Source organism: Apaloderma vittatum, unplaced genomic scaffold (genome assembly GCF_000703405.1).
Source record: "Apaloderma vittatum isolate BGI_N311 unplaced genomic scaffold, ASM70340v1 scaffold9206, whole genome shotgun sequence".
Lineage (NCBI taxonomy): Eukaryota > Metazoa > Chordata > Aves > Trogoniformes > Trogonidae > Apaloderma > Apaloderma vittatum.
This window is the reverse complement of record NW_009720000.1, coordinates 32,607-49,600: the sequence shown is the minus strand read 5'-3', so window position 1 is coordinate 49,600 and position 16,994 is coordinate 32,607. Positions and strand designations below refer to the sequence as shown.

Here is a 16,994-nt window from a genome sequence, read left to right as displayed (position 1 = left end):
ATATATAAAATAAAATAAATATTTAATATATATTAAATACTGTTTTCACCAGTATTTAAAGCAACAGCACAGTATCACCTGAATATTGGCAAAAACATACCAAAGTTTCTGACAACTGCAAATACTGCTATCTGCACTACACGGTGATTAATTGTGAGTACAAGAGCAAGACAGAAGTTACCCTTTTGGAGTTGCAAGTGACTTAATACGCTGTACTTCAGGTTATTAACTTTACCCATTTTCCTTCTGTTAACAGTTGAAACCTTATGATGATCATAGATGGGCAAGATTCAAACCCCAGCTCACTGCTCACTGCAGTCTGGATAGTAGTAAACCAATTTTCATCCTGGTGTCAGAGTCTGGAAGTTGGTGTGCTTGCCAAAATCTTTCAGAAAATGTGTTGCACATTTAAGATGCAGCCGTTTCTCTACTTATATGGATCTGCTTTGAACGGAACTCCATAGAGGAAGTTCACTGGACTCCATTAGTGTTCCTTCCCCTGGATAATGTCTTTCTACTTCTAATGAACTTTTACCTTCCCGGAAGTGATTTGTGCACTCGCAGTTTTCGTAGCAATACATCAGGAATGCTGGGCATGACATCAGAGCTATTCTTGGGCTCCTCCTCTTCAGTGGGAGAAGGGAGAGGCGAAGGGCCTAAAGACATTTTCAGTCAAAAAATTTTTATGTTATTTGAAAAATTATCTTTAACTACTAATAGTCAGCATCTCAGAGCCAAATAGGACCTTTTAGCCTAACTGTGTCAGTTAGGCTAAAGTCAATGAGGCTTTCCATCCCAACTCTACTGTGAATAGAAATCCCAGTTTCCACTGCATGTTCACAGAAACAGGATACAAATGTTATAATTCTCTACTTTCACCACTTCATGAGGATCAAGATATAGCTCAATTATTTTCTTTAATTCATGTTACTTAACTTTTTTTTCATTTTCTTTAATGTCATCTATAATAGTCCCCTTTGTACAGATACCTTTCTACAGCTCTCCTGTTCATATGGCATAACAGAAAGATTCTTAGACTTGCAAAACAAATAGCGTGAAAACGCTCAGGTTTTGTAAATGTGGAAAGTATTAAGGTGAAAGAAAACAATGGGAGAGTCTTTCCAGCTATGTATTAGTTCTGTGCATTTCCTTTACATTCAAAAATTCCAGTATTTACTTAATAGTCATGTCCCCATCAAGTCAGCCCACCACCATGTCTCTAGATTTACTACATCCCATTTACCTAAACTTCTGTAGATGGAAAGTTGTGTTTACTCAGATGATCACAATAACTTGGCATTCATAGCAAAACATGACAGAGTCAGTATATTTGATTCATAACAGTAATAGTGAAGTTTCTTTCTGGCTATTTCCTATTGTTTAAGCAAAATTACTACTCCAGTTAAAAAGCACGAGGTAGCTTTTATGACAATGTAAGGAAGTAAGTCTTTCTAACGAATGAACTGAGGATTTGACCTCTCACTTGTTCTCCCCACTGAGGACAAGGAGTTGACTCTTAATGTTCTGACTATCATTTAGGTAAGTTACTAGACTTTAAAAACCTCATGATGCTCATTAGACCTTGGCTGAAAAGCTGGATAAAATAATGCTTAGCTTTTTGTAATATTTTCATCAAAACTTTCAAATGTGCCAAAATTATCTAACAGGCTGGTAAAATGGCAACTACTGTACACTTTCACATGAAGCCTGCTAAATAATTTGTGGGAAAATATGTATTAGCACAACAACAGGAATAATATTACTGTATCCATAAATCCAAAGATATCGCTAAACACAGAAAAAGGAAGTCTCTTTTAAAGTCTCATTTCGCTCAGACTGAAGAAGAGTGTTTCTAGAGATAACATGAAATGTAGTATCTCAGTCATCTCTCAGTGTAACAGAAATTTTAAGTCTTTATGAAACAGCCCCAAAGCAAATCTTTGAATTAGGAAAATGAACAGTGTTAGGAAAAATGGAAACTGGTTTTGGATCAGATTTTTGACAAGCCATTTCAGCTCCTTTCATATTGACCATTTCCATTTCAGAAAATATGGCCTTTTAAACATTCTGACCAAGTTCTCAAGTTCTGGCCTAATAGCTTCCAAACAAATAAATAATTTAGTTTAAATATTTTCAATTGATCACTTAGCACTACTGCTATTTAATTCTTTCAAGTGTTGAATTGCCCTCAGGATTACATTTTTGTTCTTACTTCTAGTCTGAATCTTTTGAGATTCAGTCCACAGGCATCAAATCTCATTTGTTTGCATTAAATTGGAAAAAAACACGTTTGGTGCCAGATTTCTATTTCCTCATTTATGAAGAGTTTTAAGCCTTTTCCTTATTAAAAATCAGGCAAATTGTGCTAAAAAAATCCCCCCCTACTGTGAGGCATATTTTTCCAACCCTTCAAGCACATTGATGTCTCTTCACTGGCCTTACCTATCCACATGGATGTAGAGCTTTGGACCAGAACTGAACATGCCATTTCAGTATTTGCCACATGTATACTAAAATTAAAAAGCAGGACTAAAGCATTCCATCTCTTATCTATACTTTCAAGAATAAAATCCACCCTTCTGGACACAATATCCTGCAGAGGTCCCATTCATTCAATCCATCACCGTTGAAATGTTCAGAAAGTCACTGAAATTGGAGACAGCCCTCCACCTATTACGTACAAGTTTGACTCTGTTCCAGGTATCCGTCTTTTAATTTATTTTTAATAAAACCTAGATCTTCTCAGCTCATTCAGGTACTTCCATTATTGGTCTCTCTTATTCATCATTTACCACCCTCCTCCATGACTGCTTTATTACAACTACTATTGCAATTGAAGAAGAAGCCTTTTTTCCCTCTCAATATTAGTCAATTATGAAAATCAGTTTATAACAAACACTCCTTCCATCTTTTACGATACCGCACCTTTTTCCTGTTCAGCTGCTTCACTAAGTTCAGGAAGTTTAAGTCCAACTAAATTTTGATTTCTCATCAAAATATGCTCCTGTTAAGAAAAAACAGTAACATTTCTAAGTAATTTAACTAGGAATTTCAATTTAAATATCCCTGCCATGTGAACACTGAATATAACATTTACTTTAGTTAATAAACATAATTGAGATATTTATATTGTTACAGTCAGATGCTGCATTGCATGGATACATGTACATTCCCACACACATTCTCAAATATTATATATTTCAAATTTCATACATGTATTTTGAAAAATTCCTGCTCATGCAAGCAGTGCTACTTGCTTCAGTAGAAAAACTGAGTTTTGGTAAACGAGAGTTTTAGTAGATGAGAGTGAAAAAAGCAATTTCTGACATATCCTTAGTAATAGGTAAATATCCCAGAAAAGAGAGAAAATTAAAAAAAAAAAAAATCAAAAACATCAGATGTATGAGACCTTGCTACTTTGATTTATTCCACAGAATTTATTCATACCAAATGCTCAGCTAAACAAAGAAATCCAAAGGAAGTTTACAAATAGTAAGCCATACTCAGAGGCTTGTAAACCCTTACACAAAAGTACAGTAATTGTCTCCAAGCTTCAGCTAAAGGTTTCTGATTATATAGAGGTCTCAGCCCACTCATACAGAAATCAATAAATTCCTCAACATATTGTGAGAGCCGGTGGATCTGAGGACAATTCCAAAGGAACAGAAAGCACATCGCAGGGAAGCAAAGGAAGTGAAAGAGCGTAAGTGACCATTTTAAAGACAATATTGTTACATCCTGAGGAAGGAAAGATTCTCCAGATCTAAAATTCCCTTTAGAAATCAAACCAGATCACTTCAGTCCCACACATGTTTTACAAATTACATGATTGCCAATCAACTGCTTCTTGTTTATAGGTCATGTAAACGACGCAAAAGCCAGATATATTGTGTTTTAGACTCACTTTTCTGTCACAGTGAAAGCAATTAGTACTTTCTTGACACCGGTACTACAGTTTTTTTTTCTAGGGGCCAAGACCTGCATGTACAAGAGCATATGCACATGCATGTGTGTGTTCTGAAGATACCACAGTGCAGTTGATGCATATTTGAAGAGAACTAAGAAACAGAATAATTCCATGAAATTTAGTTACAGGTTACAATTTCCTCAAGTTGCCAAGTAAAACCACAATACAATTCTGTATTGATTTTGCTGAAACCATTTCCCATTATATTACTGTATGTTTCGTGCAGTGATAAAAATAACGCTGAGCAGATTGAAAGTTTAGTAGGATATGAAAGTAACTTTCAAGCAGAATTCAACTGACGACTAGGACTTACCTCTCTGAGCTTTGTCAGTTTCTGCATTCGAACCGGCTGAACTTGGATTTGAAGGTCTTTGAATGCTTTTAATTGGTTACTGGATTTATTACCAACGACAAAGCTTTTGTCTTCCTCAGACGGTAATTTTAAAGATGTTTTCTCTTTCTGTCCAGGCTCCGAGCTATCCCACGATACAGCCCGTAGTAGAGGAGGACGCAATCCACACAGTTTAAATTCTGGTTTACATGAAACTTTATGGTCCCTCATTTCTGGAACAGGAATTTTAAGCTTTGAGTCTATATTTCCTATTCCTGGTCCTGATAGATGGGTTCTTAAAGGAACATCATTTTCTTTTGCTTTCCTGAGGAATGATTTTCCAAGTTCATTTTCACAAACATTCACACAAGTGTTAAGAGACGTTCTGCCACCATCACCACCTGAAGGGGAGCATTTAGGTACGGTATCCATATGTTTACGTGGGTCAAAGTTTTCTTTTTGTTCTGAGAGCTTCTCTTTGCAATTTTCAAAGCCAGTAGAACGAGGAACCAATCTTCCCTGAGAAATCTTCCTTTGATCATTCTGCTTTCGATCAATTAATCCTTTTACAGCATTCTGAAAGTAGAGGGACACACATAAAACAGAGAAACAAGTGTAGATTTTTATTTTCCCCTGCCCAAGGACAGATTTTCACCGCAAAAAAAAGTAATTTCCTTTTTCAGTGATATTTGCTTTTAAACATGTGCTGTTAACGAGAGAAATATTTTTTTAAAGGCACTTGAAAGAACACTGGATTGAAATCTGTTCTTCGAACTTTTCAGATAACCTCCTCTCATTCCAGAGTCCATTATACCAATCCTGATATAGCCGCGTTTCCCATCACCTCAATGTAAAGTTTGTCTGAGTAGACATCTTTAACTCTGTATCTTACAGCACTGTTACTTTCTTTTGATTGTTTTCTGCTAGTTCCTCACTTCCCAAAGGAAAAGTCCATGGGTTTGTCCACTAAGTGAAAGCACATACTGTAATTTCTCTCTTCTTTCTTTGTGTACAGTACCATAGTTATTATTTGGCTGCAATCTCTACAGGAGAACTGGCAAAAGAATATTTGCCTGTACCTCAGCTACTCTGGTACAGAATCTGTGTTTTCTACAAGGGCACCTGCGTCAGCAGTTTAAGACAACCAACACACAATCTATGTGGGCTCTGCCTCAGATCTGTTGCTACTCTTCTTTTTATAGTCACATACCCAAAATTCTGCTGCCATAATTTTTTTTTTTAAGTATTGTCTAATTGACTCATAGAAGAACCTCTTTGAAGGGTCATCTGATATTACGCAACACAAAGTAGGAAGCATTTGTTTAAACTGCTCCACCAATAGTTGTATGAAGCAGCAAAATCCCTTCAGTGGTGTGGAACACTCTTCCACTGGGGGTCTGTCTAAAATAGCATACATCCAAGGGGCTATAGTAGATATTTTTACTTTCAAGGTATTCAGTATATCGTTTTTAACTGAGCTAAAACAGAATGCACGATGGGATGTAAAGGCTAGCTGCAAGCACGTTGTCCTTCACTACATCTGCAGGTACTTCACAATCTCTTAAGCAGTATCATTTTTCTTTTCACTTAATGTAGAGTCTTTTAGCCTTTTTAGTCACTTCAACAAGTCATATGTGTGCTAAGACAAAAAGGCAGATTTTGTTCAACAGTCAATGTGAAAAACTTACCTCTGCAGTTTGCCTGTCATCTTCTTTCACATTTCTGTTATTCTAGCAAAAAAAGGAAGAAAAAAGTTGCCTTACAGGGTTATCTTTCACATCTGTGCTGCAAATGTTAGACATACATATTAATGAATGAACTTAGAATCTCTCAATTTTTATACTGTTTGTTACATTTATTTTAGAAGTAATTTTAGGCTTATTTTTTTCACAGATCAGGATTATATTGGATCTTTTTCCTTTTTCTACACTTATCAGATCTCTTTGATCCTTCAGCACTTGTTACCTCGCAGATTTTGGTCTTCAAAATAAACGTTTATTAATTCCTTGCTCGGCAGAAAATACATATCGATAATTCGATATTGTTAAATAAAATGCTATTTAAAACATCCCCTTTTCCTTGGGGACTGACAGGACAGTATAGTGTAGTACTGTAATAACCAGATTACTGTGCAGACTATTCAGCTCTTTCTTACCTGCCCTGGAGATGCTGACTCAACACTAGTGGTTGTGCATGCATCAGACCCTAGAAAGACACAAACACAATTAGGGCATATCCTGAAGTTTTGCTCAGAATGTTTACTACCACACCACGGGCAAACAGATACATACACATTTCCACATAATATATTAGGGACAAAACTTTAATGTGGAAAATTCTATTTAAAAGGAGGAAAAAATATCTAAAATATAATGAGTGATAGACCATTAAAGCTTCTCAAATCTCCATTATTTGAAAGAATAAAAATACAGAACATGTGACCTAGCAGAACTACAGGGATAAAAATAGAATATAAGAAAATATATAAATACGTGTGTAAAAATATGTACTGTAGGCATTCATGAGCTTTGTCATATTCAGGAGACGATGCTTGTATCTAGAGATTTTGACTTCTCCTCAAGAAATATCAAAAAATAAAAGCTAACAAAAAATGTTTAAGTTAAAATTTGTGCCTGCATAGATCATTTTACCTGATGGAACTGGAAGAATGAGAGAGTTGCTCCGAGATGCTACTGGTGAAACTTTAGGACTAAGTATTGGTGAAACTGCTTCATTAAAACAAAGACAAGACCAAATAAAAGGTAATTTTATTTTCTAGGCTTTTAGCTTGTGAATCTTTAAAATTTAAAGCTTAAAAAATTTAAAGCTTAAAACATGAACCTCATAGCCATCAGTTGTATGTTTTTCCAGGACCTGACAAGTCAATTTAATTGCCAGTTTGTACTTGGCAATTAGGAACTTAAGAGTAGGTTTTATCTCATATACCTGCCATAAACTAATGCAATTCTGTTGACGCACAGAATCCTCATTCTCCTCAGTTTTCTGATACTGTAAGCACCACAGAGAAGTAGACACATGAGAAAGATTGACAAGGAATTTGGAGGGGGGGTAGAAAAAAAAAGGAAAATTTAATTTTAAAAGGTATAGTTGTTTTTAGGTAAGAGAATCTTGTTTTCAGAATGTGAACCTACCTGTGGGTGACTCTGGAAGGCTGCTTCTTGACTTTCTGCCTCTGCGCATTAGAAATCTCTCGCTTACTTTCTTTGCTTCTTCTAGTAATTCAAGGTTCTTTTTTTTGTCTTCCTCTGATATTTTGACATCTGGTAGCTGATCATTTACCAGATCAATCACATGACCACTGGTGTCTGGGTAGAAAACATCAGAATTAGAGTTGTACCTCATATTTCCAGATAGGTTGTGGCGTTTCAGATTAACAAGTATAAAACATATCCGTACATTTAGCTTTGGACTTGCATGTCTGCTTATTTCTAATGTTGTTATATTGTCAACTTTAGAGAAAGTCCTCAATAATAGTCCCACAGATAACCCACTAAGATTAAGCAACCATGATCATGGACCACAAACTGAAAGTTGCTGCCTCACAAAATTAGTCGCCTTCAATTACTATTTACTCCACAGGTAGCTACTGGAGAACTAATAGAACTAATTATGTAGTAAGAGACTCATTAGCATATGAAGAAATAAAGAAAATCTTCCCCTAGATAGCTCACTTTCATTTACAATTTAATCTGATATTACAGTCAAATTAAATAACTTCATAGGTAAGTGTCCATTAAGCTCCTTGCTAAAAAAAATCCAGTTGTTCAGAAGTAACAAAGACCGTATTACTGATCAGTATTTTGCATACAAGAATTTTAAGCATATTTCCGGGCTTCTAAATGTGTTAAGCTACCACATCAATCTAACAACACACGTATTTCCCTGAATCTGTTTCAAGCAATCCACTTAGGATCATAGAATGGCCTAGGCTGGAAGGGACCTTAGAGGTCATTTAATCCAACCTCCCTGTCACGGGCAGGGACACCTCCTCTTGAATAGACCAGGCAACACATGGGGACCGAGCGGGAATCGAATCCGTGACCTTGGTGTTGTTATTGTCATAAACTCATGATCACAATTCAACATGCTAGCAGTGTTCCCTGTGCACGTGTTACAGACAGTATGCGCAGGAAAAAACCTGTAGTCAGTACAGTCAGACTCTACATATAAGTATTTATGGCATGTCATATTTTCTGAGAGAACATCCTAGCTTAAAGGAATAATTTACACTTCTTACCAACAGAAGTCAATGAACTTGTTGAATTTCTAGTGGCACGGTTAGAATGTCTCCTATGAGGACTACGAGGCCTAGAGAGAAAAATGAACAAAAAAATTGATGGGAGCATGCCACCAAGAAAAGTTCTACTTATCTATAAAAATCTAACAGTAAAAAGAAAACGATTCAATCAAAAAAAAAAGGTTTTATCGCAATTCCTCTCATCTTCAAGCAACTGGAAAATTGCTTTCTCAAAGGAGTTCTGACATTTGCTGATAACCTAATACACTGTGATCCTTTGATTTCTCAAAAAAATACATTTCTTTAGTTCATTATCATGACTTAAAACTTATTTAAATTTGGTACATTGCAAAAACACACAAAAAATATAATAGTCTTTCTAAATAGTTAGCATTTCCAAAATTAAGTCTTATGGCTGAAATAATTTCTTAGGCTCCCACACTGACACATGTAGCAATATAGCAACTTTCAATATTGAAAGCCAGGTGAAATCCTCAACCGACTGCAGAAAATGAAATGCTGCTCCAGCAAATAATGCTGTTTTTAAAAGGCTACATTGTAATTCTGACTCTCAAATAATCTTCAAGTTTGGAGAAGTATACTTTAAACATACAAGCAAATTATAGTACACATTCATGATCAATACTCTAATTAGTTCTTTATTGTAATTTGAGTCTAATGGCAGGTCAATAAATGAAAAATCCCACGTCAGAAAGCATGCTTTACCAGAAGACTGAAAATAATCTAAATTCAGCTCAAAATTGAACTCAAGTTTTCAATTTCAAACAGGATTATTATTTCCATTCAACAGCTTACTTTGGCATATGCTTAACCTCAAGGTGGTACTCTTACCCTGTCTACCTGAACGGGCCCAAACATCTGCTTCAAAACTCACTGCACGATAGTATGCAAGCTAGACATTTAAGTTGCCCAACTGCCTGGATTAGGAACATTATCTGCTTGAATTTTCAACTGATACCTGTTTTATTTCACAAGATCCCAATTTTCAGGTGCTACAGAAGTTTCTTTTGCAGCTTCACTGAAATGGTAAGGAGGACTGAGCAAATGAAAGGGAGGAAAGGAGAAAAGTGAGCTGGAAAAGAAGCCTACATCTGTTGCACTTGTTTTTTTAGACAGGAAAGAAAAGTCCAGTAACAAAATTTTCAGTGCTTTCAAGTCAGAACTTAAAAAGAACTGAGCACATCTTTAGTGGCTTTAGAAGAAAAGTTTAAAGTTGGTGGCTGATAATACCATGATATTCTAGTATCTCAGAATAAATATTATTTTTTATGAAAAAATGTTAGTCAGCAATGCCAGATTACAAACAATTTTTGTAAGGAAAGAAAAAAGATACAACTACAGCAGCTTCAACCAGCACCACTTTAAGTTTTATAGAACAGTATGTGTTTTAAGTCAACACCAAGATAATATGCACAAGACTTGAAAGTAGATTTATTCTGAAAGATATATGTAATATGTTAGACCCATCAAAAGAAGATAGGAAGCCTTTTCAGCAGTTCATAAAACTATATTATTTTGTCCAAATAATGCAAAACTTTAATTTATATTTTTGGATTTGCTATGCTGAAAGATAAAGTTCACGTAAGTTTAAAGTACACTGCGTCAGGTTGACAGGCTTAGTAGTACATGAAACTCTACTCTTGTAGTATCAGCTATATTCCTGCCTCCCCACTTTCCTGCATCCAAAAAAATCATCCAATCAAAATGCAAAGACAATAAGACCAAATTACAAACAGAGATACAGCAACAATATTTTACTATAATGCACATTTTAAAGCAACATTTTAGGAACACAGCTCCTGGAATTACTATACAATATATGCATAGATTGATAATGTATTATTTAGTACCTGTTAACCAGATTTTTATCAATTTCTACATCTGGCGTAACAGCATTCTCTGGGAGAACAATAGAAGGTGTACTGCATGTTGTCCCTTCAACAGTAGTGTCCTGAATGGTGTGTGACAAATATAAAAATATAGTTAAACAGAAATTCAAAACGCCGAATATTGACACTCTGTGGAAAATAACGTGCATTGCTCAATTTAGCTAAAATAGAAAATGACTGAACTAAATAGGAATTAGCTCTTATTTAACAAAAAGAATGTGAATTAGAGGCCTATACTTGAATTGCTGAAGAGAAATGATGGAGACATTGTTGCAATTATTATTTTAGAGTAATCGTGAAATAAGTAGAACATATCATAGTAGTGTGAGTACATATAGCTGGACAGAGAGCTTCCCAAAAGCAGCAGGGGACTGCCATCACTTGATTTGTAAAATTTAAATAATAATTTGTACATATTTATATCCTAATTACTTCTTCTAGGCACTTGTATGTACAAGCATTTTATTTAGTTATTTGGAGTCTAATTTTTTCTTGAACCTACATCCCAAAGTTTCATAAGATTTTTTTTACCTCAGTTGGCATTGGACTGGAAAATAGAATAGGATATTTTCTGCTGGAAGGCACCTACAACTATCATCTAGTCCAACTGCCTGAGCAATTCAAGGCTGTCCAGCAGTTAAAGCATGGTATTAAGGGTGTTGTACAATCACATCTTATACACCAACAGTTTCAGGGCATTGACCACCTCTCCAGGAAGCAATGTTTCTGGATTTTCTAAAAGAGCATGTTTGCTATCCATAACACAAAGCCAATTGCGTTCAATTGTTGTAAACCTAATTTTGCTTTTTCTGAAATAGCGTTTGCTGTCAATTTTGTTTATTCCTTTTAAGAGTCTTTACCTACTAGAGGTTGACACAAGTGTGTCAATAACATTTATTTTAGTTATATTCATTAAACAGGCAGGTAACAAAAAACTAATTTAGGCATTTACAGAATGAAGCTTGTAATGCCTCACAGTTTAACAAGTCAGCATTTTAGAATAGAGAAAATTATTTCATTTCATTTATTTGAAACAACAGCCATCATTGTTTCAGTCATCTACTGACACGTGGAAAAAATGGTGGAACTGTAAGGTTTTTTACAATAAACAAGTAATCAAGAGTGTAAATTGAAATGGAACTACATACATCCACAAAGCTAAGTTACATGACTGCTAATATCTATCATACACAACAAAACTCCTTTCAGCATTTCTTCCAGTGCTGCATTTTATTCTTATTGAAATAATGTGTTTCTGATCAATTCAAAGAACTCTAGAAGCATTTTGATAATGGTATAATATTAAAGTATATAGCATAAACCTTCCTCTCAAAGGCAAGAAAATATACTTTGGTTTGGACATCTGATTTATGATCTTGATTCTGTTGTAAATAGCTTTCTTTTTTAAAAAACCCCCACACCTAAAATAAAAACATTCCGTGCAGCTCCACACTTCTATATTTATGATTCTCATATAACATTTCTTGGCAAGTTCACAGTGTCATTCACAGGAGAGCAGGATGGGAAACATGCGAAGAAAGTAATTTGAAGATTTAAGTTTAAGAAAAATATCCTCATAATATTGGAAAGGTTAGAATGTAAAAGCATGATATATTATGTGCTTCAGTTGCACGACTGATATTGTATGATAAGAGTTTGAAAGCACTTTTTAGTACTATTCTTCACAACACTACCAAGTCTAACAGCCAATGACAAAATTTCAGGTGACTGCCCTGCTTGTAGGGCAAAGCAGCTGAGCACACATGCACGTTGTTTATACTAATCTCATGACTGCCAAAGAGCGAAAGATTTTGAATGACGCTATCAGGCTGTCATCAGGCTTAAAGTCACTGAAGTCCATTTTAGGTCTCTAAAACCAGCTCATCAAAAAGAAAAAAAAAGAAAAAGGCTGTAGCCAAGGCTAGCTAAACCCAGGACACAAACCTACTGGGCATTTGTATACGAGTGAGGCAGGAAGCGCTGGAGCATGAAGCTCTTTACAGGGCCAGCTGGCCTGAATCAAAAGAAATCTTCATACTCTGAAGAGTACTCAGGCTGCTATATGCAGATCTTGGAAGAGAAGCTTTAACAGGAAGCTTAAGCTGTCTCAGTTGTACATCTACGCAAAAATGATACAGAAGTTTTCCATCACTCTCCCATTCCCTGCCTGTAACCGCCCTCTCCATGGTAGCTTCCAGATAAATCTGCTCTTCAGCTATTCCTATCTCCTAGTACCAGTGACTGCCTGCTACCAGGTCTTTGCTTCTTTTTTGTCACAAGCCCTCCTCCCACAAAAGAGCAGGGTAAAACTGCCTCCACCTCTGTGGCTCAGGTGGAGAATAATCCATACACTCTACAAGGATGCCCACACGCCATCTAGTCTTGCAGGGCAGCTTCTGCAGGGCTGCGGGGATGGCACACGCTGTTTGGTCCCTAATGGAAGATCCAAGAGGCTCAGGCATACTGGGGGTGGGATAGGATCTGGCTGTTAAGCTCTACTGAGCCCTCACTAAACATACAGAAAATGTGTTTACAAGTTTTATAATCCAGCCAAATTTGAATGGATTTAAACAGTAATGAGGGGGAAAAAATAACAATAATTTTAAAAAAATCTCTGCTACAAGAGCTATCCTGCCAGGACAGTCAGATGATAAAGCTTTGCTGTATACCACCTGAGCTCTTTAAAGCTTTGGGGGAAAAAAATAAAAATCCTCTGCCACCTGGCTGTATTCTTAGAAACTAATTAAAGGTTTGGATGGAATTTCAGAACAAATTTCACTTACGTGAAAGTCCTCAGAAAAAGGCCTCTGCATGTCAGAAAGCAGTCTTCTGAGTAAGATGGGTTTTTAAATAAGCTTAATTTTAGATGCTTAAGTGAAGTATTAAGCTTAGAGTTTAGCAAGTAAAATAACAAAATTCAGTTGTAACTGCATCTACTTGAAACAGGAGGATAAAGTAAACAGAACAAAACAGGTAACACAGTGATTTGATACAAGTACAATACAAATTTAAGTAAGAATAATAAAAAATGCAGTTTGAATGATGGAATAATCAGTGGACAAGAAACATGAACAGCTGAGACAGACTTTTCCTCAGCAGTCAGAAGAGCCAGTAAAATAGTGTTTGGGACACAGAGAGAGAAGAAAGCTAGAAATAGTAGTAAGGATTTTTGATTTAAAATGAGGGAAAGACAGCAGCTCACAACCAACCTTGAAAGTGTAGGGAGACTTACAGGCCACTATAAATCTTTACATTATTGGTAAGGATCTGATTTTCTTTGCTGCAGGTATGCATTCCACATACAGAAATTACATTTTTAATACTGAAAATCTAAAAGAAGTTTTAAAGGGTATCAGTGAAAGTGTATTATTCTGTGTGAAATCTAATTGAATTAAAATATGAAATTACTAAAATGACTAACGTTCTACAATTTATGGAAGGAGAACTTATTCTGTATAGAACATGTCTAAAAATGTTCAATACTTAGTGTAACAAGTTAAAAGCTCACACAAGCTGAAAGTTCAACTACAGATGCTTAATACAGACAACATTTCAAACAAGGGACTAAAGTTCTTTAAAATAGGCTAACTGCCCTCTCACCTCTGCTAATGGGAATTTCACACCTGCTGCCCCCAGGAACACAGAGCTAATGAATACTTTGGTGGATGTTGTTTAGAGTGAACACAGGATGCTGTAAGAAATGCTGAAATTGAAAACTATATTTGTTTTCTCAAAATGAATTTGAGAAATATAACTCAGGTCTTCCAGTCATGTAAAAGATACTTGAAGTAAGCAAGAAACTACATGTGGTATCAGGCTCCTTTTCTTTCTCAGGCCTGTTTGGTGAACATGTGTGCATTTGTGTATGCAGGGAAAAGGGAGTGAAATATCTCCTGAAACAGAATGAGGAAACTGTTAGACACCAAATAGCACTTTAGATAAGATTCCAAACTTGGAAAGTTTTTTCAATGGCAGAAAACAAGTCCACTAGTTGGTTCCTTCTGATGCCCTCTCCTTGCCTACAAGTCCTTATCTCGCAACGATAAGCTATTTTAGTTGTTGCATAGTCATGCTGTAGAACTTGGACTGCAGCAAGACCCAAAAGTGATAACAGGTACGAACAAGATCAAATCCACACAACATTGGCTATTTGCAATCCTTAACTTAAGCAGGCTTATGAGTAATGTGTTGGTTAAAATCCACTGTTACTTTCTGACTAAAAATACAGTTTTTGAAACTGTTTTTTTCTGTGCATTTGGCACAGATAGCCGATTCATCAACTATTATGCTTAGGCCATTCTATGATTCTATGATTTCAGATCTACCTCTAAATGGGCTGCATTATATTATTTTAATTTTTTTTTAGATTACTTGGTTGCAAAATTCTTCATTTGTCCCATTTGACAAGCACGTTCAGGAATACATTCATGGATGTCTGCTAGCTTTTCTTATTTTTTTATCTTTGAGTATGTTTTACCCAGCAAGTATTTTGTATTAAAATATTGTTCACATTGTTGATTTAAAAATAAAAAAACAAATAAAAAATCTTCTTGACCTAATATATGTTCCCAGCTAATAGCCTGAGCAACTTGCATCCGTCTGGGGTGTTTATCTTAAGCCAGGAAACTAGCACTCAGTACAGTGTGCAATTAAGATGGAATGCATGACAAGTCAGTGTAGGGCTCACTGCTGACAATATTTTCCAACAGTGTTAAAGTAGCGGATGTTTTCACCTAAAGCATAGAATACAGTGTCCTCAACTCCAGTGACAGTGATGCATTTTTAACTGCGGATGTGCCTCTCTTTCTTTACACCAGTTCCTATAAAACAGGATGATCTGAGTAACATGTAGTTTTGTAATCACAGTAAGGTTCTTCACTTCAGTGAAGCTAACAATTCAAAACCCCTCATTTAATCAGTACATAAAATTACTTTTTATCAGTGGAATAAATTATTCAAAAGGAAGTAGTATCACCTCTTATTGATTTTTAAAATCTATCCGCAAATAAAACATGTAAAAACATGTAGATGCCACAAATTCAGGTAGCAATATGATGAACATGTCTGGTGAGCACGCACCCACTCTCTGTATAGTTCTAGTATATGCTCAGCTACTGCTGATAAATAAAGCACAAATAAAGCACTAAGACTACAAACTAAAAAAGCAGATTTCCCATCTTACGCACACACTAATTGCACAGCATCTTCGCTAACTGTCATGGCGGTACTAGATGTTTCAAGACTATTGTGAACTACAAGCCTAAGTTCTTTTCTCAAAGGTTTAAGTTTTCTGAAATAACATCACAAAGGATATTTTTGGACAGCTTTGATGCAAATGGCTCAGAACAGACAGACATATAAGCCTCCGGATCAAATTCATAAAAAACTGCTTGAGCAACTTCAGTTCTCATTCCTTAGTCTATACAAATATTTGAAGAATTCTAAGAATATCAGCTGAAAGATTATTCATCGCTTCATCAATTAATCAAAACACAGTAATACATAGAAATTATTAGATTTTATTTTATACACTCCTAAATATACACAAACAGGTTTCAGCCTCAGGCTTCCAACAAGTGTGAGAAAACGCCTTCGTAAGAGTGCTTACTTTGGCTGTAGAGGAACTGCTGTGTTGTGCCTCTTTTGATTGTCCCTTGTCTTCAGGTAAGGTTGGCATGGTGGACAGTGTGAAGCACGTGGAACTGCAATGTGGACTAACAGGACCATGCAGTGCTGAGAATATCTGTTTCAAGTTAGCCTGAAGGCATAAGCGCTGAGAGGCCTTGTGATCTGCAGGCTGTGTTAGATGCCAAAAATACAAATCAAATCCGTTTAAAACGCTATGCTCTAACACCAAGATCACTTTACAATAACAAACATTATTAAGGTTTAAAATTAAAAATGTTATCGTATGTGTTATCAACTACGGCTTTCAAGGTCAAGTATAACTTGTAAATGCATTGAAAATGGACTATATTCTGTTCTTGTTGCTATTTACATCTCTTCCCTCTGTCATACAGATTTTCTTTTTTTTTTGCTAGTATGACTGTTTTGGCTGACTACTCTGTCTAAAAATTCTCTAAGAAGCAAACAGCATTCTGGATATCCATAATACGCCTTTCAGTAACTAACAAAGCCCTAAAGCTACAGATTGTGATCTCAGATCTCAAAGAAAGGAGTAGAACAGGAAACCCAGATGGTGGCACTCTTCCTTTGTGCAAGAGCAAGGCCTAGGTGAATTGTGCAAAGGCTTGGTGTATATCTGCACAAGACAACACCGTGCAAAACATTTCCGAAGCGAAATAGCAGTAATGCCCAAAGGGAAATGTCTATTAGCTGAGAAATTCTTGTTATTAGTACCAATAGGAGCTACTGCCTTTGCAAGAATATTATTAGCATTAAAGCTTGTACAGTAGTCTGAAGATGAGAGACGTCAAGTGCTAATCCTTATTGCTACCGTGTTGTATTACAAGACTTACGGTGACACCTACCGGATAATTAAGGAACAGTCCTCACAAATAAATCATT

At 35.9% G+C, this 16,994-nt stretch overlaps 1 protein-coding gene across 1 annotated transcript; it reads right to left on the bottom strand.

The window, feature by feature from the left end:
- Window positions 1-535: 535 nt before the first annotated feature.
- Window positions 536-16,180, bottom strand: LOC104268597 (protein MRVI1-like; the record flags this gene model as incomplete). The annotated part of the gene is made up of 10 exons (XM_009870862.1): window positions 16,075-16,180; window positions 10,428-10,528; window positions 8,557-8,627; window positions 7,451-7,624; window positions 6,950-7,027; window positions 6,454-6,503; window positions 5,987-6,028; window positions 4,281-4,874; window positions 2,926-3,004; window positions 536-656 (listed from the first exon to the last, which is right to left on the bottom strand). Coding segments are annotated over exons 1-10 (1,379 nt in total), but the record flags the coding sequence as incomplete, so codon positions are not given.
- Window positions 16,181-16,994: the final 814 nt, after the last annotated feature.